This window comes from Vigna angularis, chromosome 1 (genome assembly GCF_016808095.1).
Source record: "Vigna angularis cultivar LongXiaoDou No.4 chromosome 1, ASM1680809v1, whole genome shotgun sequence".
NCBI classification, from domain to species: Eukaryota; Viridiplantae; Streptophyta; class Magnoliopsida; order Fabales; family Fabaceae; genus Vigna; species Vigna angularis.
The window spans coordinates 42,035,310-42,060,248 of NC_068970.1; the positions used below are offsets into that span (position 1 = coordinate 42,035,310).

General features: G+C 38.9%; 1 protein-coding gene across 2 annotated transcripts; it reads right to left on the reverse strand.

Moving 5' to 3' along the window:
• Window positions 1-15,121: 15,121 nt before the first annotated feature.
• LOC108334204 (glycolate oxidase 1) lies at window positions 15,122-24,627 on the reverse strand. 2 transcript variants are annotated; one of them, XM_017569913.2, is made up of 12 exons: window positions 24,468-24,627; window positions 23,693-23,868; window positions 23,347-23,471; window positions 22,875-22,921; window positions 22,641-22,718; window positions 22,098-22,222; window positions 21,899-21,965; window positions 21,719-21,781; window positions 21,572-21,641; window positions 21,363-21,463; window positions 15,964-16,068; window positions 15,122-15,654 (listed from the first exon to the last, which is right to left on the reverse strand). In XM_017569913.2, exons 2-12 carry the CDS (start codon window positions 23,830-23,832, stop codon window positions 15,469-15,471), a joined length of 1,107 nt encoding a protein of 368 aa, XP_017425402.1. In that variant the 5' UTR covers window positions 23,833-23,868; window positions 24,468-24,627; the 3' UTR covers window positions 15,122-15,468. The 2 variants fall into 2 exon arrangements, with proteins under 2 accessions (XP_017425402.1, XP_052727366.1); XM_052871406.1 differs by lacking the exon at window positions 24,468-24,627 and adding an exon at window positions 24,408-24,453.
• Between the last annotated feature and the right edge of the window lie 312 nt (window positions 24,628-24,939).

The following is a 24,939-nucleotide window of genomic DNA, read 5'->3' on the forward strand; positions in this document are numbered from 1 at the left end:
GAAGCCATATCAATTCTTTACTGGCTTCTGTCACTACTACATACTTAGCCTCTGTAGTGGATAAAGCAACAATTTTCTGTATCTGCGACATCCAACTAACAGCTGTAGTTCCGACAGTGAAAACATAACCGGTGGTACTTCTTCAGTGATCGAATTCACCTCCGAAGTCTGCATCTACGTAGCCCTATAATTTTAGATCATTTTTTCCAAAATACAGACATTTTTTTGTTGTGCCCCGTAGATACCTCAAAATCCATTTAACTGCTTCCCAATGAGCTTTTCCTGGATTTGCCATAAACCTACTTACAACTCCCACTGCATGGCCAATGTCTGGCCTTGTACAGACCATTGCGTACATCAAACTTCCAATGGCTGAAGCATACGAAATCTTAGCCATAATCTCTTCTTCTTCTTTTGTTTGAGGAGACTGGTCCTTAGATAGACGAAAATGACTGGCCAAAGGAGTACTGACTGGTTTGGCCTTTTCCATGTTGAATCTCTACAAAACACGGTTGATGTACTCTGCCTGAGATAATTGCAAAAATCCTTTTTGCTTATCTCTCGTGATTTGCATTCCAAGAATCTTTTTTGATGGGCCTAAGTCCTTCATGTCAAATTCTTTTGACAAATGCACCTTCAAATTTCTGATGGTTGTCATATTTGATCCCGCTACTAACATGTCATCAACATAAAGTAGCAAAATGACATAGCTAGACTTGTACTTCTTGAAGAAACAACAATGATCAACATTGCACTTCTGGAAACCTTCCTTGTGCATGAAGCTTTCAAACTTTCTATACCACTGTCTTGGAGCTTGTTTTAGGCCATACAGACTCTTCTTCAATTTGCACACCATGTTTTTCTTCTTTCCTTCTGAAAAGCCTTCAGGCTGGTGCATGTAAATCTCCTCATCTAGATCTCCATGAAGAAATGCAGTCTTCACATCTAATTGCTCTAGGTAGAGCTCCTCACTAGCCACAATACTTAGCACAGTCCTGATAGTATTGAGCTTGACAACTAGAGCAAAGATTTCAGTGTAGTCAACTCCTTCTTTCTGCTGAAATCCTTTGACAACCAGTCGGGCCTTGTATCGCTTGGAACCATCATGGTCTTCCTTCACTCGATACACCCATTTGTTGTGAAGTGCTTTCTTTCCCATAGGTAACTCAACTAGTTCCCATGTCTGATTTGAGATCAAAGACTTTATCTCGTCTTTCATAGCAAGCTCCCACTTGTCGGCATCCGTGGTTTGACAAGCTTCCATATAATCTTCAGGCTCCCCTCCATCAGTCAGTAACATGTAGTCTATGTATCTCCTGTTAGGCACATGAGGCCGAGAGGATCTTCTCAATACAGGAGTTGAAGTAGGAGGTTCTGATTGCTAATTGTTTTCTTCATTTGATTCCTCTGGCTCAGGACTCCTCAATATAGGACTTTCTAGGATATCTTCCACCTCTGCATAAACTGGTCCACTCGTTTCTGAGTTTCTGGTGTCAGTATTATGCATGTCCTTGTACATCACTTTTTCATTGAAGATTACATTTCTGTTGTGAATCATCTTTTTGTTTTCATCATCCCATATGCGGTAGCCAAACTCATCTTCACCATAACCAAGAAAAGTACACTTCTTTGATTTTGGATCAAGTTTGTTTCTAACTTGATCACTGATATGCACATATGCTACACAGCCGAAAACTCTAAGATGTGAGAGTTTTACCTCTTTTCCGCTCCATACCTCTTCCGGTATCTTGTGCTCCAATGGTACTGATGGACTTCGGTTGATCAAGTAAGTTGTTGTGTTGACTGCTTCTGCCCAAAACTGTTTTGGTAAGCGTGACTGTACACGCATGCTTCTGGCTCTTTCAGTCAACGTTCGATTCATACACTCAGCTACATCATTGTGTTGAGGCGTACCTGGCACGGTTCTCTCCATTCTGATTCTGTGCTCATAGCAAAACTTCTTGAATTTGGTGTCTACATACTCACCACCATTGTCGGATCTAAGCTTCTTAATCTTCAGTCCTGTTTCATTCTCCACCATAGCTTTCCAAATCTTGAAAGCTTCAAATACTTCAGACTTGTGTTTCAGAAAGTAAACCCATACCTTTCTGGAGTGATCATCGATAAAAGTCACAAAGTATTGCTTCCCACCAACGGATAGGACAGTCGTTGGTCCCCAAACATCGGAGTGGATGAGCTCAAGCCTTTCTTTCTTTGGGGTTCTTCTACTTGTCTGAAAGCTCACTCTCTTCTGCTTTCCAAGTATACAGTCTTCACACATGTCAATTTTTACTGACTGAAGACCTGGTAGTTTTCCTTTTGAGTGCATGACCTTCATTCCCTTCTCACTCATATGCCCAAGTCTTTGGTGCCATAGATTGAGACTTTCATTTGTTGCAACTACAATCAAATGACATGCTCCTGCTGTCTTGTAAAGAGTACCACTCTTTTTGCCTCGAGCAATTGTCATCGCACCCTTTGAAATCTTCCAATCATCACTGTGGAAGATTGTCGTGTAGCCTTCACTGGCTAGCTGACCCACTGAGATTAAGTTCTTCGTCAGGTCGGGAATATGTCTGACAATTTTCAATTCCCCTACAGACCCGCTTAACTTAATCTTTATTGCACATTTTCCTACAATCTCACATGATTGTTCATTACCAAGGTAAACCTTACCAAGATTTCCAGGAACATAATTCTCGAATAGTTCCTTTTGTGAGGTAGCGTGAAAAGATTCTCCAGAGTCTAACACCCAAGACTCCTCTTTATTTTCAAGAGAGCATATCAACGCCTCGTCCTTTTCTGAGGTTGTGGCAACGTTTGCTTCGCCCTTTGCTTCTTAACTCTTCCATGCACTCCTGCACTGGTTTTTGTAGTGCCCGGTCTTCCCACAATTCCAACACTCGATCGTCTTCGAGTTTTGGGAACTACGATGATTTCTGGACTTGGATCGTCTCTCCTTTGATTTTCCGCGTCCGCTTTCTTTGGTTGAACTTCTTCCTCTTGACTCTATATGCAATACTGAAGAGGTTGAGGGTTCACCCAACTCTCTCCGCCGGATCTCTTCACTGAGAACCAAATTTTGAGCATCTTACAGCCGTGACCGTAGCATTCCCACTTTCTGGGAGGGAAGACAAAAGTATTAAAGCTCGTACTTCCTCATCGAACTCAATCCCAATTGAACTCAACTAGGTTGTAACATTGTTTAGTTCATTGAGATGATGTGCCACCGAAGCAGCTTCAGACATCCGTAGATTGAACAATCGCCTCATCAAGTGAACTTTGTTTGAGGCTGATGATTTCTCGTACATATTTGAAAGAGCCTTCATTAGACCTACTATTGTCTTTTCTTTTGCAATGTTGAAAGCAACATTACGGGATAACGTCAGTCTAATGGTTCCAAGGGCTTGTCTATCAAGGAGATTCCAACTTCCTCCTTCATACTCTCTGGCTTCTTTCATGTGAGTGGTTGATACATATTTTTCTGATACAGATAATCTTCTATCTGCATCTTCCAAAAGCCAAAGTCCGCACCATCGAACTTTTCAATTTTCATTTTTCCTTCATCTGCAGCCATCACTCCAACTCTAATCTGACTCTTCTACTGGATCATTTTTGACAATTTCTGTGAACTATAGTGTTTCAAAACACGTTTATAGACAAATTTGTAACGCCGACAAATTTTGAATTATTCACGAAATAGTACATTACTATTCATATGAATAGTAACACCACAAAAATTGTAGAACTAACAACCAGCTCTAATACTAGTTGTTGGGAAAAATACGCAGAGCTTTCCCATAAAGTCGGATCTATGAAAGTGAAATAAAAGTAGAATAATTGGACACACCAAAATTGATAACGGAGTTCGGCCAATAATGCCTACGTCTCCGGACCACTGCAGATCTTTTGATAGGAGATAATAAAAATACACTGATGTTTACAAAATTCTCTCACAGTCACTTACAATCCACAACCCAATTACACCCAAAAGCTAAACTAATTCTCTCTTAGTTTTTCTACCTCTCGTTGGTATTAATTTGCAAACTCAGATTGATTGCTGAGAATGCTTCGAAGTGTTGTGTGATTAATGCATGCTGCAAAATGCCCCTTTTATACTCTAAGGATGGGCACTATTCTAAAGGTTTTTTAATAAAAAATTGCAGCCACTTACTTTCTGCAATTTTCTCCATGCTTTGCTCCACCACTTACTTTCCGCAATTGCCTCCATACTTTGCTCCATTTCTTGCAAGATTTCAGCCGCTCTTTTTGACTTTTCAACAAGTATTTCACTCAATTGAACTTGGGGTGTATTGAATAGGGATTCGATTAAGAGATTATCCAAACTCTACTAAGTATCCTAATTCACCTAGAGGAAGATATTTAGGTAGTGAGAGTCGATGAAGGTTCATATGGTGGAAATTAGTTTGAAAGAGAACCGTTTTGGTGTGTCATAATGAGTTAATCTTGTCATATGGGATGAACATAAGTCCTATTGTGGGGTTGGGTAAAGCTTGGGCATTAAAAATAAAAACCTAACAGGTACAAAATCTCGTAGTCCAATTTAATACACAAATCTTCCGAAAGTAGACGTTTATAGTTGGTTTAGTTAGTTGTATGTATTAATAAATTGTTTGAGATTTTATTTTTATTAATATTTTGAATTATTTATCAGTTCTAACCTTTTTTAAATATACTAGCTTACCTGATTTATGGTTTGTTGCTATCCATTATGATTGTGTATTTGCATACGAGTAGGGGATAATGCATATGAGGTTCATCAACAATGAGACAGTTCAAGAGTGGTGTTGTTTCTTTTGTATTTTGTATAATTCCTCCTCTTTAAGTTAAGTGTATGTTTTTGTAAAACTTTCTTATGTAAATTAATGATGAATACTATAATACATAGATCTTACTTATGTAGTTATTTTTCTTAATACAATTATGAAATGCTTTGATTAGTAGAGAAATTCTTTTAATCCAGAGTGTTAGATACAAGAGGTTAAATATCACGAGAATCTTTTTTCCTATGCACTAGTAAATTTCTAACATATATCATATAATGAGATTTAAAAAACATAATAAATTTATACTAGTTTACCCACCACTCTTTAAATATAACAAGTGTTGAAACAATTGATTATGAAAGGAGATTAAATAAAGTCATGGGTTGAAATTTCATCTTCACTTACTTTTCTTTATAAAGGATCTTCAATACAAACATTGCTTCAATATTTTCTTGTTTTGATTCTTCTTTTAAGATATGATCAATCTCTTGAGTTGTGCTTTGTATGGTTGACTTAAAGGTTTTGACAAACGAGAGCTTGGATTTTCTTGATGCTCTATCTTTCTTGAAAAAGGAAACAATTCAACAAAGAGAACTAAATTTTCCATAGTACATTTTTTTTATTTTATTTCCTATATTTCATATGAACGTTTATAACATCTGTTGTTTCTATAAAATCATTTTGACTGACCAAAACGTATAATATGTACTTATGACTCTGATTTCATTTTATCTATGAAACCTTTTGTGATTATAGCTTGTGTTATGCATATCATTTATAAGATTTGTAAGTTCCTTTGATAAGTCCAATGCATTACAGTTAATGTATATTTTCTAGCATGTCGATGACTCTCCATTTACTTTACTTATTATATTGTATATTACACTTGTCATATATCTTATATCCTTCACATTTTTTACTTTGAGAAGAAGTTACTTAGATTGTTTTTAATCAATTATGTCATTAAAGATTCGACATCCTATTTCAAAAATTGGTGATAGTTGAATTCACCCCTCTTGAATTTATCCTATATTTCTAAGAAAAAAATTCCTTATTGTGTTTACTATCAGAAGAAGAATATTCGAAAAGTGATTGTTTTCAAAGACGTAAAACATATGAGGGTTTCACAAAAATAAAAGCAAACAAGTAATCTACTCACCATTATAAACTCTTTAGTATTAAATCAAGTGATGTAACACACCATTTTTTGGAATGTTATATATATATAGAAACTTTTCTGAATTATTAAAAGTATTGTAATTGTTTTCTTTGTCTTGAAATTTTTAATTCTATATTTTTATTGTAAATTTAAGACTTTTTAAAAGACTAACACAAAAAATAATAAAAATATTAATTTAAATATGAAAGATGTTTCGGTCGGATCTGGTTTGACCCTGTTAAAACACACAAGAGTTTGCCGCAGACCAGGCAGACATTGCTGAATCCCACGAATTGAAGCAGACCGAGCGGCTCTGTCTCTAGTGGGCACTAGAAGTTGGCGAAAACCGGACGGTTACCTCTTTGCTGAGGGTTGGACGCGCTGGGAAGGGTTGAACGGGCTCTCTCGTCTTCAAGTCCTGGTTGTAGTATTCGTTCTCTCCTCGTTCTCCAAGCCGGGCGGTCGGGTACCTGTCAAAGGCACTCCGACGCTTAAGTCAGTAACATGACCGAGTGGTCTGTAATGCATGTATATATTGCATCGTAAGAAATCTGTCCAGAAATCATACTTGGGACCTTTATTTATACTGGTTGTTATGGGCTTTTACCTGTTGTGGGCCTGATGTTGCCCCAATCATATCTTAATCTCCATTAGGGGCTTTAATGAGTCATTAGTGCTTAACCGTACCGTCGACCTAATGATGGTCAGTAGGGTGGTCGGCCAAGGTTGTTGCTTGGATGGGCGGCCTTGCGAAGACCGTTCGGTTTATGAATGGTCAGTTCTGGGACGACCTTAAAGGAGTCTGTCGTGGGGGACCGGTCCTGGGGGAGCCACCCGGTCAACCTTGGAAGAGTCGGCCTTATGGAACCGCTCAGTCGACCTTGGGAGAGTCGCTTTGGGGAGCCGTTCAGTCGGTCTTTGGGAGTGACGCTCGATTTATGGGTCGGGAGGACCGGACGGTACATAAGCCCCCCAAGCCCGAGCATAATTTTATTATGCGAAGGGGTTTTGTCCATGGCCTTCCTGGAAAGACGGGTTCTCTAGTTGGACATCGCTTCTAAGTCGCCTCTGTTAGGAGGCCGAGTACTGAGGTCTGAAGGCCGAAATATGGCCGATCGGTTGACCCATTTTTAGAGGTCGAAAAGCATGAGGAAACGAAAGGCCGAGGACCTGAGGCCAATGGATGACCGACATTGAATAGATTGCCAAATCTTGCTAAGAGTTTGAGGCTAAATGGTGTAGGTCTGGAATGGCTTACCGTTCGAGGCTGGACGACCGGATTTGTGATGCCAAATTTGGCTAAGTTTCAATGAGGCCAAGGACGACCTAAAAACGAGGCCCATGGTAAGGCCGGACGAGTGAGGTCATGGACGACCTTGAAGTCGAGGCCTAAGGTAAGGCCGGAAGCCAGGGCCTTTGAAGGCGGAACGGGTGAGGCTTTTTATAGGGCTGAGAGGTGGAGGCCTTAGGAGGCCGAGATGACGAGGCCTTTGGAGGACATGCTGAGGCCGAACGGTTAAGGCCATTGGAGTCCAGGTTGAGCCCGAAAGGTTGAGGCCTCTGAAGGCCGAACGGTTCGATGACTTGGAGGCCACGCTGAGGCCGCGGAGGCCGAACGGTTTGAGGCCCTGAGAGGCCGAGAGGTTTAGGCCTTTGAAGGCCACAGTGAGGCTGTCTGGCGTCGGGCAGTCGTGGTTTAGTAAAGAATTCGTCGTTTACTGCCCGGCCAAGCTGACAAGAGTGAGACTCCGTTCATCAACTTGGGCTTTGTCTGGAGTCGGGCAGCAGTGGTTCGGTAAAGAACTCGTCGTTCACTGCCCGGCCAAGCTGACAAGAGTGCAACTCCGTTCATCAACTTGGGCTTTGTCTGGAGTCGGGCTACAGTGGTTCGGTAAAGAACTTGTCGTTCACTGCCCGGCCAAGCTGACAGGAGTGAAACTTCGTTCATCAACTTGAGCTTTGTCTAGAGTCGGACAACAGTGGTTCGGTAAAGAACTCGTCGTTCACTGCCCGGCTAAGCTGACAAGGGTTCTTCGGAAAGAACTCTCTGTTCATAAGCTTGGGCTTGTGGTCACGTCGGACGGCAGTGGTTCTTCGGAAAGAACTCCCCGTTCACCGCCTGGGCCAAGCTGACAGTGGTTCTTCGGAAAGAACTCTCCGTTCATCAGCTTTGGCTTGTGGTCACGCCGAACGGCAGTAGTTCTTCGGAAAGAACTCCCCGTTCACCGCCCGAGCCAAGCTGACAGTGGTTCTTTAGAAAGAACTCTTCGTTCATCAGCTTGGGCTTGTGGTCACGCCGGACGGCAATGGTTCTTCGGAAAGAACTTCCCGTTCACCGCCCGGGCCAAGATGACAGTGGTTCTTCGGAAAGAATTCTCCGTTCATCAGCTTGGGCTTGTGGTCACGTCAGACGGTAGTGGTTCTTCGGAAAGAACTCCCCGTTCACCGCTCGGGCGAAGCTGATAGTGGTTCTTTAGAAAGAACTCTCCGTTCATCAGCTTTGGCTTGAGGTCACGCCGGACGGCAGTGGTTCTTCGGAAAGAACTCCCCGTTCATTGCCCGGGCCAAGCTGACAGTGGTTCTTCGGAAAGAACTCTCCGTTCATCAGCTTGGGCTTTGGTACATCCTGGCGGAGACTCCTCTTAGTATGGTTGAGGCTGACTGGTAGGCTAACTACCTGAGTCCATCGTAAGGCCGAACGGAGGAAGCTATAGGTAGCCGAGAACTGGAAACCTATGAAGTCCGAACAGTAGAGGCCGAGATGGCCTAGAAGTCGAGGCCGACTGGCCAAGAACTTGATGCCTAAGGGCTGAATGCTGGGTGCCGAGACGGTCGAGGGCCAAACGGTAGATCTCGTTAGGCCGAGCAGCTGAGGGCGAGCCGAGCCCGAACATTTTAGACCTTCGGAAGCCAAGAAGGCCGGACGGGTGAGGCCCTTGGAGGCCGAATGCGTTAGGCCTGTGGAGGCCGAGTGATGGATGCCAAACTTGGCTAATGGCCAAATGGTTGAGGTAGAAAACTTACCTTGAAGGTCGAATGGCTAGATAGTAAATCCAAATTTTGGCTAAGAGCTTGAGGCCGACTTGCAAACAACCGAGCGGAGGATGCCGCGGGTGGTAGAGAAGTGCGGGCTTGTGGAGGCCGATCTTTGGCCGTGGAGGCACCTAAAGGTCGAACGGTCGAAAGCTAATACCAAATGGCCGAGACCATCAAAGGGCACGGCCGAACGGATGAATACGAGAGGCCAACCCTAATAGCTGAGACCTCACGACCAGGCGAAGTAGACAAACGGTGTAGATCGAACGATTGCGGTACGAGGCCGAGCTGTTGAGAGTTTTTTCGGGTTGACGATTGTACTCGAGACCGTACGGCCAAACAATCTGACGTTGATGCCAATTTTCCCTATGTACCTGGTGGCCAAGTTTAAGGACGTACCTGATTAGTATGGTCGAACGGCAGATGCCTCTAGAGGCCGAGTCCCTGAGGCTAGAATTGGCCGACAAGTTGAAGCCTTTGGAGGCCGAATTGTTGGCTGAATATCTGCGAAGCCTGAGGCCATCGTAAGGCCGATCTGTCGATAGGTTGAGGCTGACCGGTCGAGAGGTCGAGGTCGAAGGGCCGAAAGCTCGACGATGAAGGGTCGAACGCTGGATGCCATATTTGGCTAAGTAGCTCAGGCCTTATGGCCCAATGGTTGAGGTCTAAGACTTACCTTGAAGACCGAACGACCGAATAGTTGAGCACCTATTTGACCGATAGCTTGAGGCCGAACGGTCGAAGCCCGAATAGCGGAGGGCCAAACGATAGAACTCGTCAGGCTAAGAAGCTAAGATTGAGCCGAGGCCGAACGTTTGAGGCCATCGGGAGCCGAGGAGGCCGGACGAGTAAGGCCCTTATAGGCCGAATGCGTGGGGCCTCTGGACACCGAATGGTTAAAGAAGCGAGGCCGCGAAGCCGAATCGTCTTGGCCGAACGGCTGAGGCCTTAAGGTGTCCACGCCGAGGCCGAACGGCTTAGGCCTTAGGAGGCCCTGTTGAGATCGAACGTCCGATGCCCGAAGGGTGGATGCCGAACAGTTGATGCCACATTTGGTGAAGTACCTAAGACCAATGTACTGGTCGAGCATGCACAGTCGAACGGTTGATGGTTAATACCAAACGGATGTAGGATTTGGCGAAGTACCATCAAGGGGCATGATGTTGAATAGCCGGAGCTGAGGCCGAACGACCGAGATTTCGGGGCCGATTGACCGAGAACTGAGGCGGGATGCTCAGTGGTTGAGGCCAACTGGCTGAACGATCGATGTCGAATGCTGGAAGGTGAGGCCGAATGGCCAGAACTCCAGGCCCAATGGCTGAGCGGATGAATCCGAATGGAAACCCATAAAAGTTGAGAGGCCTAACGACCGGACGAGCTGGGCGGGGTAGTCAAATGGTTGGGGAAACGAGGCTGCGAAGCCGAATGGTCTTGACCGAACGACTGAGGATACGCGGCTGAACGGTGGAGACTGAGTTGTTGGGTTGATGAAGCTGAGTGCATAGGGTTGAATGGTGGAAGTTGACATTCTTTTGAGGTGCCCCTCATTGGTTCCCTGTGGTTACAATGGGGAATACCCACTCGGCCCCACGGTGGGTGCCAAATGTTTCGGTCGGATCTGGTCTGGCCTTGTTAAAACACACAAGAGTTTGCCGAAGACTGGGCGGACGTTGCTGAATCCTATGAACTGAAGCAGACCGAGTAGCTCTGTCTCTAGGGGGCACTAGAAGCTGGCGAAAACCGGATGATTACCTCTTTGCTGAGGGCTGGACGCGTTGGGAAGGGCCGAACGGGCTCTCTCGTCTTCAAGTCCTGGTTGTAGTATTCGTTCTCTCCTCGTTCTCCAAGTCGGGCGGTCGGGTACCTGTCAAAGGCACTCCGACGCTTAAGTCAGTAACATGACCGAGTGGTCTATAATGCATGGATATATTGCATCGTAAGCAATCTGTCCAGAAATCATACCTGGGACCTTTATTTATACTGGTTGTTATGGGCTTTTACTTGTTGTGGGCCTGATGTTGGCCCAATTATATCTTAATCTCCATTAGGGGCTTTAATGAGTCATTAGTGCTTAACCGTACCGTCGACCTAATGATGGTCAGTAGGGTGGTCGGCCAAGGTTGTTGCCTGGATGGGCGGCCTTGCGAAGACCGTTCGGTTTATGAATGGTCGGTTCTGGGACGACCTTAAAGGAGTCTGTCGTGGGGGACCGGTCCTGAGGGAGCCACCCGGTCAACCTTGGAAGAGTCGGCCTTATGGAACCGCTCGGTCGACCTTGGAATAGTCGCTTTGGAGAGCCGTTCAGCGTTCAGTCGGTCTCTGGAAGTGAAGCTCGATTTATGGGTCGGGAGGACCGGACGGTACAAAAGACGTAATAATAATTATTAAGGCAGAAGTGAAAAATTAAAATATAAATCTCCTGGAATTTCTAGATTACTAATTTAAAAATGAAGAAAGTCATAAAAACGTTGATGAATGTATTTTTATTCACATTCAAATCATCTTTTTGCTTTCTTGAATTGTAAAATTCAGTTTAAATCCATTGTTTTAATTGGAATTTTTTCAAATAGGACTAGGTGAGGTTTAGCCATTCACAAAAATCAATTCTTAAGGCATCAATAGATGCTAGATGTTATAGGTAGATGACCTTGTTTGGTGATTTGGATAAACGAGTACAATTAAAGAGTCTATTTTGTTGAATCTTACCAAACGATCTAATAAATCATCATTAAACTAAGTTTTTGTGATAAACAAAAATTGTTACTAACAATTGTCTTTTATATGCAAGATTTGTGATGATTTGCACCACCAAAATACATTGTTTATAGTACTAAATATTCTACAAATAGAATCTTTTTTCATGTCTTGAATCTCTGCAAGAAAATATGTAAAAGTGGATCATTTATTGAAAGTTTTGAAGTTTTGCAACTGAATGACCTTGAATCACCAATGTGAAGCTTCTTAGATTGTGGATTTGAGAAGCTTAGTCCATCCAAGATTGCCATAAAAAACAAGCAATGACCACCATCACAACATTTATCTTTAGCAACCACTATTATTTTATATTATGCCTCGTGTTGTCTTTCACATGCAAGGTAAAACCTTCTAATTTGATTCTCATGTAATTTCCTAGTTAGTTATGAGGTTATGTACAATTAAAGTGTTATTCTTTAATTTCTTCAAAATATAGTTTATTTTATCTACTCTTTAATTTCTTCAAAACAAAGTTTAGTTTATTTATTTTGTTCGAGTTATGATTTTTTTTTCTCTTAGGATTGTTTTAGAATGTTTGTTGGTAATTCAATCTTATTATTTAATTAGAATTATTGTTAGTTGTCCTAATTTTGGTAAATCTCTTATTTGCTTAATTGAAGAGGTAAAAGAGTAAGACGTTCCTTGTATACCCTTAGAACACGTGAGGTATTGGGAGAAATGAGAAACTTAATAAATTAATTAACGCTTGTTTGATTAGCTCATACTTGTTTATAAATAATCTCTTGTTTTTTTAATCAAGACATAAAAGAATAATATTCCACATGTATACACTTGGAACATATGAAGTGTAAATACAATTTCACTCGTATGTGCTTAGAACGAGTGAGAGATTTAACAAATTAAGTATTTAATAAATTCAAGATTTATTTAAAAATTAAATGAATGAAAGAGTTATCAAAATCGGTTTAAATTTGTGAGTCAATCTAGTCTACCAAGGGTTCGAGTCGAATTGGGTTAAAGTATAAGTCAAAAATATACTCGGCGCACTAAGAACCAAACCCATGTTTTGACAACTCTATTGTATATATTGCAACCACTAATGCATATATAAGGACTTTTGCACTGGTTATTTTAGAGATTATGTTTCGGTTCTTTAATCAAAGTATATTCAGACGAAGTAAAAAATATTTAACTTTAGCATTCGGTTCATAATCGAAGCATATTCTTTACTTTATGATTTAGTTTTTTTTAATAAGAACCAAAGCCTATTCCTATATTTTTTGTTAAAAAAATTCAATTTCTTTCCATCCTCACGTAATTTTCACCGTAGAACCACCATGCTCCCTATCAACGAACAGAGCCACCACTACCTTTCTCACTTCCACATTGAACAAAAGAGATTAAAAAAATATTTGCATTAGAAAAAACAAATTATGAAACAAAAAAGAAAATGCAAGACGAAATAATGAACCTCTAATCACTTTCGAAATAGAAAGAAAAAAAATGTTCGTAGTGACAACGTGACGACATCCTTCACGTTGGCTACGAGGAAGGGAAGGAAAAAAAGTGGAGGAGTGATGACGAAAGTAACAACGTGGTTCATGTTTGACAACGAAAAAGGGAGTAAAGTGCCTCTTTCAGTGGAGAATTGATACGGTGCAAACGAAAAAACTTTGGTACAAATGTAATTTTAATCCTAACTGATGAATAGGTTTCGATTCTTTAAAGAACCTAATAATTTAATTGTGCAAATATTTACAAAAATGTCAGTAATAAAAATTTTGAAATTAGTTGGAAAATTATAAGCATCAATTCTTTAAAAAACTAAATCATATACGAGTATGGGCTTTAATTATTTTAGAATTTGTAAAAAAAATTTAAAATGTCATCAGGTTTTGAAATACTTTGTTTTAAGAATATTAAACAATTTCAAAAGACTTTCTTTTTAGTAGTGAATCCCTAATCATGTTTTCTATGTTTTTAACCTTAGTGCATATTTTTATAAGTGTTAACTTAGTGAAATTCCAATTAAGTTCATTGGAGAGGTTGAAACAAGAGATTAAATCATAGAAACCACAATGATCATATGTGTAGAATGAACTAGATATTATTGGGTCTGTTGGGCCAATGAGGTGTTATTAGAAAAAGTAAAACAACTGAAAGCCACACCCTTTGTTGGTATTCGTTCTCAACCAGGTTAGGAAGAGGAAGGAAAATTAATGAAACAAAATATTATTCATTGTGTTAACAAAGTATGACCATAGAAGACTTTGTATGCCTAATCTTTCCATGTATGAGTGACTGTTATAAATTAAAGTATTGGTTTAGCCATGTGAGTGGAGAATTTACACTATTTTAAAGTTTAGTAGTGATAAAAAGTCTTAACCTTTTTTCTCACCGAAGATAGGGATGGGACTAATGCATTTTGAGTGTGATTGAGGGAATGATTATGCCATGTATAAGTTTGAAGGCTTGTAGAGAGTCTTAGTTAATTAAAGTACCATACCCTTAGTATTAATATTTCTTAATATTGGTAAATAGCTTAACCCAAAGGGGATATAGTGATTTTCTTGCATAGGCATGACCAAAGGGGATCCTATCTAATCATACAGTGGAGAGGGCAATAGGGAAGGAGATGATGGAGACAAAGTCTCTACAAATGTTGTAAATACTCAGAAATCCAATACCTCTTTGACCTTTGTCCACAATCATTATCAACTACAAATGGAAGAAGGAAATAAGGATTGGGAAACCCTAGTGAACAACATCATTTACGTTATTAATTGTATTTTCTTTCCACAAATTTGTTTTCTTAATTATAAATTACACATGTCTACATTATTATAATATAAATCCTTGAAATATTATAAAACCATTTAATAGATGACAGGGTGATAAAAAACTACCCCCAACTCAGACTATTTAGCCTAACGGTTTATTTTATTTCTGCATATGAAAATTGATTGTGAAGAAAAAAAATAAGAGGATCATGGAAAAGCAAAGTTGTTGACTACTAATACTAAACAGAAGCAAAGGAAGTATCTTCAACTCCTAATGTTACAATAAACATTAGCTACAACTAACAATAAGTTGTTGCAATGTACAACCAGAGAGTCTTTAATGGGATTCACATTGTCTAAAACTGTCACTCATTTTTGAAACTGAACCAGTTTTTAATATGTTAATATGCACAGTCTGAAGCGGTGGTAGTAACACCTTGAAAGCTAATGTTGCACATTAATGATTTAATTCAATATTGTGATAGGAATATTGTGATATCAAATGTAGAAGTTTTAATCATGTTCATGGAGACACATAACAAGGAACAATGTAAATATCTTATGTATTAAGGTTGGAGCCTCCCAAGTGATCCAATATAAATAGCTATATATACTTTGCTGATAAAAAAAAAAGTACTAGAATATGGATAATTAGCTAACGCATATTCATTTAAATTTGCTTTTGAAGTGTGACAGTTTTAGGATATTGATAAAACTAGTCTAACTCTTCTGATACATGATATCACAAAAGTTGAGATTTTGCCAAGAAAAAAGTACATTTTATTGGCGATCATGTTTCTGCAGTTTTCCAAATACAAGCACCAAGTGCAATGAAATGAGTCCAGGTAGAAACATGTTATGTACAGTGAATAAAGCAGCAAATTTCTAATGGATGAAACACAGGTTTTCCATTGAAGCATGAAATGAGATCAAAGGATATTCTAAAATTCCTACTTTAGAACATAGAAGACCAAGGTTGAGTCCAGCCACCTCATAACTTGGGAGAAATTCTTGGGCGATCCCACTCTGTGATAACATGGTCACGACTTATCTCCTTGAGTGAACGGCAACCGGTTAGTGCCATAGTTAGTTCAAACTCATCACGAAGCATTTGAAGTACTTTTCTCACACCAGCCTCTCCATCAGCAGCCAATGAAAACAACACAGGTCTACCAATCTGAAATTTGAGATGAAAGGCAAAGATTTAAATAGCAGGAAGGAATGTGGGGTAAGCTGCACTATTTTAGATCATCAGCCTCTAATGAAATAGAAAAGCATATTCCACAAGTTTCTTTGACATTTATATGTAAAATCCATATTCTGAGGAAATTACGAGGATCAGAATCTTGTGCTTCTTTGTGGAGCTTAGGAACAACAACACTATGATCCTTGTATGCTTGAGTGACGCAAAAAGTATACATATAGTATAGTTAAGCATTCAACAGTTTAATTTGCTATGATGATGATCAAAATTTCGTGTACTTACAAACACACCAGCTGCTCCAAGAGCTAGTGCTTTAAAAACATCTGTTCCTCGGCGAACTCCACCATCCAGAAAAACTGGAATTCTTCCTTCTGCAGCTTTAACTACCTATTCAAGTCAAAGCAGCCAATATTTCCACTATGTTAAAGTAAAAGAGGGAATTAATCAATAGGGCACAAAAGTACAAAAGAAACAAAAATGAAAATGCAATGATGACAAGCAAGGAAGCACACAGTGAAAGACTTTTGCAATGACTCAAATATAGCATCTTTAAAGTTTTAATGTAAAATGCACAATTTAATAAAATTAAACAAAAATTGAGCAAGACTTTTAGTTTCCACAACCGAGAATGCTGGCACTAGAAGTGGTACCTTTCTATTTCAGTTGTTGTGGAATAGCTATAAACAAACGACAAAGCAGAGAATCCCACAAAAAAAAACAGGTACAAGGTTAAAAGTAAGAAAAACAAGACCAACTTCAATTTACGTCCACGACAGAGTTCACTATAAACAGGCTACAACTCAGTTTCTGTTAGGTTTCTTAGGAACAAGAAACCAGATTTTCAGATTTAGTAAAGAAATAAGCACTCAAATCTTACTGCACAATGTATTTAACACTCTAATTCTGAAAAACATAATACAAGAAAACATCCAACAGCTTCCAAGGGAAGAAATTCCCTTCTACACAGGACAAACCCTGTTCTGAAACAAAATACACTCCACCCACAGAACTAGAACGCCCCACTCCTTAAAAGACAAAAACTGCCTAACTACTAATTAAAACTTCCCCTAACTGCTGTTTAAACTCCTCCTAACTACCCCTAACCACTTCATACTACTATGTTTTATTTTTTCCAAACTATCTAACAATTGTCTACAAACTGTCAAATACATTACATATCCTATCAGTTTCTCTCTCAGTGAACTCTTGCTTAACTCTCTCGGTTTTTTGTTATTAAATTAACAAGGTACTTTAGTAAAACACGCCTAAACTAGCATAAAAGACAAGTGAACAGTGCTTCCTACTACTAAGCTAAAATGTCACTTATATGGCGCATCCAAACCATACTAATCTCCATAGACGCTAATCGATTAGATGTTCTACTAAGACTATCCACATTGGTACTAGAAGAAACAGATCTTCCCTTGGACGGTTTGGAGTAGTTAGACAATGTAGGAGCCTTAACAAAAATTTTATTGAACCAATCTTAACAACACTCCACATTGGTTCAACACAAGTCTTCTAAGCGAGAAACACTACTTGTCACCAACACATCACAAGCTTAATCACCAATTAGCTGGATCAAATCCAAGATATGGAAGAAACTGTTGCCTGATAGAACCTTTTTGCAATCATATAAGAGGGATGATGTTACCTATCTGAGTCGGAGACGTAATTAATCACGATCATAGTAGGTAGAAAAGACAATGACTGAATGATAATGGACGAATGAATCTCTTTTATTGATGGTAATATCGGAATAAACAAAAGTAAACAATAATTGGGAGCATAACCTCCTTCTTACTTGGGAGCATAACCTCCCTCACAAGACGCATAGCCGCCTGTCTACAAACTCAATAATCAAAAGCATAACCCTAACAATAGCCTCTAGCTTTATTTATACTAATTATTTCTCGCTCATCTCATAGTAAATATTTCCTAGAATATATCTGCATTTAATATAAATATCCCGATATTTAATATAAATATCCCCTGTATATTTCCCTGACATATATCCTTAAATATAAATATTTTATATTAAATATTTCCCTGGAATATATATTTATTTACTCTAATTAACTTATACTGGATTTTCTCCTCGAATGTGGCTCCCTTTTACTGTAATTAGTTCCCGCCCATCCTAACCGCTGCGACAGTTAGGATGGTAATTCTTCAACCATTTGGCTCAGGTTCTTCACTATTTCCTACCGCTCAGCTCGAGCTCTCACCATCTTCCGTCGTTCGGCTCGACTCCCCCACAACGTACCACCTTTTAGCTTGACCTTTCTCTGCTTCCCCCCTTTCGGCCTGGTCGCTCCCCGTTGTTCACCGTTCGGCCTGCTCGCTCCCCGTTGTCCACCTTTCGACCTGATCGCTCCCCGTTGTCCACCTTTCGGCCTGATCGCTCCCTGCCTTCCACCGTTCGGCCAACTCGCTCCCCGTTGTCCCCCGTCCGGCCTGATCGCTCCCCGCCTTCCACCGTTCGGCCTGGTCGTTCCCCGTCTTCCACCGTTCGGTGCCCTTCTCCTTCTCTCCTATACCTTCTTCTCTCATATACCTTGTACCCTAACAGATGATGATCTATTGAGACCATCATAACCATTGAAGATGGTTGGGAAATCTCCTCTCTTACGAAAGGCAACTTGATGAAAATATCTTTTTTTCTTCCATGGTAGACTTGATTCTTAGATAATTGTATAACATTGTTGTTGTCATAGTAAATAGTGACAACTTAGTCTCGCATCTTCAGCTCTCTGGCTAGACCCCATATTCATAAGCCTTCCTTCACTACTTCCTTCATTGCAATATATTCTGCTTCAATGGCTGACAAAACCACTACCTTCTGTAGACTGACATTGTAGATAATTGTAGTACCATATGAAGTAAACACATAACCTTGAATGTCCTGACCAGGTTGGCGACAATAGTAGTAGGTTTAGCCCAAAACATCTTTGGAACTCCAACACTCAGTAGCATGCAGATCACCTACTCCAGAACAATCCTATAATCTCTCAGCTAAGCCATTCTATTGAGGTGAACCAACTACCTTCCAACGCCTTGTTATGTCATTATCCTTACATAATGTGTTAGAAAGTTTTGAGCAAAATTCAAGACCATTATCAATTCTAAACCTTTCCATTGTCTTACCAGTTTGGTTAACTATTGGACACTTCGAACTCTTGAAATTTTCAAAGGCTTTATCCTTGGTATTCTAAAGGTAAACCCATAACTTCCTCGAGTAATCATCTATTGACAAGAGTGTGATGGAGATGAGGATGATCCCTACATGTCAACATGACATAATCAAGAGTTTCCTTCGTTCTATGTTTTCGTATACTAAACCAAATTTTTTCAAGTTTTACATCAGACACATGGTTCACAAAATTTTAGTTATGCAATCTTGTCACTACCAAACAAGCCTTGCTTCTTCAAATCAAATAAGACTTTCTCACTTACATGATCTAACTTTCTCTGTCATATCCCAATCAAACAATAGTCTTAGCATTTGTTGGAAGTTTCACATCGACTAGAGATAAGGCCAATTTAGAGTATATAAGTGGGTGCAAATCTCACCTTACAAGCCGGTTTTCTGTTAGGCTTATAGTCCACTTCTTAGTATGGTATCAGAGCCATGGTTAGAGTCTATCCTAATATGATTTTTTTTTATTAGGCATATTATTGCACCCCTATCGGGCCACTATCAGACCATCCATTAATGTCTACTTTCACGCTCAAGATGTATATGCCTCGGTGTGAGGAGAGTACGTTGGAAGTCCCACATCGACTAGAAATAAGACCAATTTAAAGTATATAAGTAAGTGCAAACTTTACCTTATAAGCTCGATTTTATGGGGTTGAGTTAGGCTTAAAGTCAACTTCTTAACAACATTAAATGTTGAGTCAGGTACTATAACACCTTCCAAGGCATACAAGTCATTCTTTCTCACACCCTTCATCCTCTTTCTCACACCCTTCATCCCATAGATCCCTTCATCAACTTCAACATTTGCTCACCTTTAAACACATATCACATGTATTACTTGAGAATTAAACTGTAAAATAATTCTAGAGGGCTTGATTGATCCCTCTCACAATCTTTTATTTATAAGAATAAATTGATACAAAAGTACATGATAAATAGGGTAACCCTAAACACAATATAATCATGATAAATAGGATAATCCTAGACACAATATAATCATGATAAATAGGGTAACTCTTAACACAATATAATCATGATAAATAGGGTAACCTCAATACATCTACGAGTTGATCGTTTGACCCAATAAACTCAGTACATATTTCTTTAGTCAACAACTTTTCACGAACAAAATGACAATCAATTTCTATATGTTTAGTCCTCTCGTGAAACACTGGATTTGATGCAATGTGGAGGGCAACTTGATTGTCGCAATACATCTTCATAGTATGGATGTCACAAAATTTAACCTCTTGAAGGAATTGTTTCACCCATATAAGTTCACATGTTAGTGATGTCATTGCCCTATACTCGGCTTCCGCACATTTTGTTTCTTACTTTTCCATGAAATAACGTTTCCTCCTAGAAAAACACAATATCCTGTAGTAGACCGTCTATCAATAGGTGAACCTGCCCAATCTGCGTCACAATACCCAGAGACCTGAATGCTTCCTTTATCTTCATATAACCATCCTTGCCCGGGAGTCTTCTTTACATACCTTAGAATGCGAATGAGAGCATTTCATAACCCTTGCATTCCATACTCATCTTGTGTGAGATTACACGTGCTATAGACGGTTAACTAGAGACTGTCAAATAGAAGCATTCAAGCTTTGTCCATAGTTTTGTTGCAATCTTCTCTTTCGAGACTTGCCTCAACACCTTCTCACTAAGGCTAAGAATAGTTGCGTTGCTAGCCTTCTCAAATAGTGTTTTCTTGGCCTTCTCCGCTATGACTACACCAAGCCTAGATTTACCTTCTAGAGATTGATGGAGGCCTTGTTGAACCAAAAGAGCACACATATTCAACCATAACAATAAAAAATCATTCAAACCAATGAATTTCTGAACCCCATACTTTGCAAAAGTCATGATGATTGAATTCATGTTCATCGCTCAGTTTATCATGGAATAACTCTAAACAAACTCATTGTAAACGCTTCTACCACACAAACAATAAATGAAAATACAGAGAATCCACAAATGAGACAAGTAGAAGGTAAACATAAGAAGATAAAAAAAAAATCACACACAGAAGTAACATGGTTCAATTAACGTCTTAACAAAATTCAATTCTTGTCCATGACTCTCAGTTAACAATAAATGCTGATACATGTTCTTATTTATACAACATAATTGTTGTAACAATAACTATCGACATATGTTCCTATTTATACAACATAAATATTGTAACTAACTTCCACAAAACATGTTTAAACTAGCGGAGCAGACATGTGAACAATACTTCCTACAACCCAGCTAAAACGTCATTGAGGATGTCTATCTAGACAGTACTAATCTCCTTAGACACTAAGAGACTAGACGTTTTACTATGACTATCCATACTAATACTAGAAGATACATATCTTCTACTAGGAAGTCTGGAATAGTTAAAAGATGTGAGAGCCTAAACAAGAATTTTACTAAACCAAACTTCACATCAATTTATAAAAGAAATCAATAAATGAATAGAATGCAGTACCTCTTCCAAAGCTGAAATAGTTGCTGGAACATAGTCTAGTTGACGAGCTCCATGATTGGAAACAATGATTCCAGCAGCACCAGCTTTTAAGGCTAGCCTTGCTACATTATTAGCATAAAATATTGAATTAGATTGAAAATTGAGAAGGCAATCCTAAAAAGATAAAATGGACGATGAAGCAACAAAGGGTATATGTTTGACAGGCTTACTATCTTCAGCAGTAAGTACACCCTTTACTAAAATTGGCAATGACGTGATTGTTTGAAGCCAGCTGATATCCTGAAACAAGATTTACCATGAAATTAATATTCAGTGTCACATATTAGGAAATTGTATGTGAAAATGCTGTATATCACCTTCCAGTTGAGTGACCGATCAATTTGTCCAGCAACATAAGACGCAAGACCAGAGTCTTTAGTCTGCAATGTAATCCCAAAGGGCAAATAGAAAAAGTAACAATAAGATAACCAACAATGAAAAAACCCACCTGATTTCAAAACTCATTCAAATAATGGAAAATAGAAATTTAATCACACCTTGTCCAGCTTTCCAAGATCCAATCCTTCAAAATTCTTCAATATCAAGTGCGGTGGCAATGTAAATCTAAAAAATACCCCATCAAACAAGCCAATAGTATATATCTTAAAGTAGGAAGTATATCAACCCAACCATGATGAACCATGTAATTTTTTAAGGAGAGACTATTCCCGTTGAAATTTCCAAACGGTTGCCAACCTGTTTTTGATGTCAGCCTCCCTACGACCAAGAATTGGAGTGTCCACAGTAAGGGCAATTGCCTTGAAACCAGCTCTTTCAGCTCTCCTCACAAGCTGAGCAACTACATTTCTGTCTTTAAACACCTGAGAGAGAACAGAACAGCAGCATATTAGGTGTTCACAGAAGATTTTTGAGAATTGTAAAGAAGATGAGATAATATGTTAGTGCTGGAATAACTGAAGCAAAGAGTGTGGAGGACATTATAGTGGAAGGAAAAGAATTATTTGTCAAAATTATGAAGATATTTTTGGCAAAAATCACTGGAAAAAAAATGCACGTAAATACATTCCCATGGAAGCATGCAGGAATCAAACCTTAATTTTCAAACTCATTAAAGCATTGATAAATGCGAAACCCAAATTTTATATTGACAATTCATAGAAGTGATTCAGAGTTTAATACTGAGTTGCTTGTACATGTTTCATTTCTTTTATTCAGGGAGGAGACTTTTAATCACAGAAAAGAGATCTTGACAAGGAAGAAATAAGGATAAAAACCCACATAGAGCTGAAAAAAACGAATGCCAGGACCTGTTGAAGCAACCTCCTCAACACTGGAAGTGGCCCAAGACGATAGTGTCTGTGACAAAATTATGAAAATTAATCTGTTGGAAAGTAAGTACAACAAATAAATGCAGGTCAGTAGACCCAGACAATTTCATATTAGAATCAAATAAATATAGGTTTTGTATGCAAATAAAACCATAGTGCAGGACAAATATGGTGAAATCCAAACCATGATTGTGCCAGCTGCTGATGCTGCTCTTGCAGTAGCGAATTCTCCTGCAAAAAGGTTACACAATTTGTTAAGATATACTAAGAATGGGGGACTTAAGTATGAAAAACAATAACATGGTTAATGTTTAATTCAGATGAATTTTACAATTCGTAGTATATATACTTGAAATACCTACTACCAGAATAGTCTAATGATGTCAAGATTGGAGCATTCGGCAATAAAGAATGAAATGTAGTTCTACATTAACAGCAACAACAACAACCACCAAAGACAGTTTATTTTTAATTTTGGAAGCTTTCAACGTCCACTGAAAAAGTTAAAACTAAAGTTTATTGCCTTGAAACTCAGTTTGAGGAAGAGTTGTTTTTGCATACTCAATTTCTAAAATGAAGCTCATTTAAACTGTAACCCGAAAATAAAACCAATGGCAATATCTTCAAGTAGAACACCAATGAGTCTGATCACATACCTTCAGGGTGAGCCATCTTCTGCATGGCTGTCGGAGCAATCATGATAGGCATTGAAACTTTGAAGCCCAATATAGTTGCAGTCAAGTCTATCCTGCTTACATCAACAAGAATACGTGGCCGGAATCTGCTTGATGTGAACCAAATAGATAATAAGAACAGAGCTTCAGAATGAGAAAAAGGTGAAAAATAATTAAAGGAAGCAAAGTTGCAATCTCATAACACGGGAATTTTGATGAGCATCTTCGGTAATCAAAAGAAAGTTCAACTTAGATTTTCATGAAAAGCAAGTTTCTAAAGGGCAGAACAGATACATAGAGTTCATGGTTCCGGAGATAAGAAGATTACAGAATCCTTGCGAATGCATTTCGATTCTCTTTCAAAGTCCACTGATCCTCTGCCCCTGATGCATAGTAGTCATAAACCATCTTTGGCAATTTTTCCTTTGCAATTGCTTCATACTCTGTAACATTAGTTATCATCTCCATTTTCACAAGAGTGACTTACGAAGTCCGCAGGATATGCTGAAAGTGAGTTTGAAGTATAGTGATCAAATTAGATTAAATGAGATCAAATGCATTTCGACGCAAAGATGGTATGCAAGCATGAAATACGAATATTTCAAACTTAGTCTTTTGGGTTCATGAATGATATTTCAATTAATCGCCATCAAATGAAAGATTGATCAGTCCACGCATGAAAGCAGGATCTTCTGAAATTTTCATATCAAAACTTTAGTTTCATGATTTGTTGTGTGTTCACTTCAGAGAAAACAGATCCCATTTTACGGGGACCATTTTACTTTATTTGATATTGATAGCAATTCCACTAAAAGGATCACTTTATTTTACACTCTGATGAGCCAGGATCAGATTCAGAAGAAACCCGTGACAAAAGAACAACCCAGTAGCTTAAAGATCAAAACTTTCAAACTGCTTAAACCTCAAACAGTACCCAAAACAATGAATTGCAAACCTTAGCACGAAAATTAAAGTAACTATGAAATAAGAGTGCCAAACAAACTTAAAACGTGTCATAACCAATTAGAAAAACAAAAACTTACGTTAAACAAGAAAGCAAACAACATTGAATTAAAATGAGGTACTAAGTTGTAAGGGAGAACCTTAGTCTTGGGATAACCAGGTGAGAGATACGTGAGCCTAAAAAGGAACAAGAAAAAGTGACGAGAAAAATCAAAGAGTCGCGACTTATACAACAAAGAGAAAGAAATAAAAAGGAATATAATTAAGAAATTGTATAGTGACAAAATCACGAGTGCTGTGAATATGACAAGTGCTTGTGAATTTGTTGTCGTGGTAAGTGAGCAATGAGACAAAACAGTGTCATGGAGATGTGAGCTATAGGTTGACCATGATTGCTGTTTCATGGTTCATACGTACTATGTAGCTTTAATATAAGAAAAAAAATACTTTTAATTCAAAATAATAAAATAAAGTTATATTAATTGGCTTTCTTTAGTCACTTGATTGTTCTCCATAAAAGATAATGGCATCTTTTAAAAATGTTAAATTTAACTTTTTAACATATTTTATTTTGTTACAAGTTTAATATTGTTGAATTTATAAGAAAAAGTA

What these genes read in the sequence shown, in the direction of transcription:
- LOC108334204 (XM_017569913.2), bottom strand. Translation starts at nt 23,832, where the DNA reads ATGGAGATGATAACTAATGTTACAGAGTATGAAGCAATTGCAAAGGAA. An exon ending in GAAGATGGCTCACCCTGAAG is followed by an intron (nt 22,922 to 23,346) that starts GTATGTGATCAG and finishes ACCTTTTTGCAG; the next exon opens with GAGAATTCGCTACTGCAAGA. An exon ending in CTATTTCAGCTTTGGAAGAG is followed by an intron (nt 16,069 to 21,362) that starts GTACTGCATTCT and finishes TGACTTGAATAG; the next exon opens with GTAGTTAAAGCTGCAGAAGG.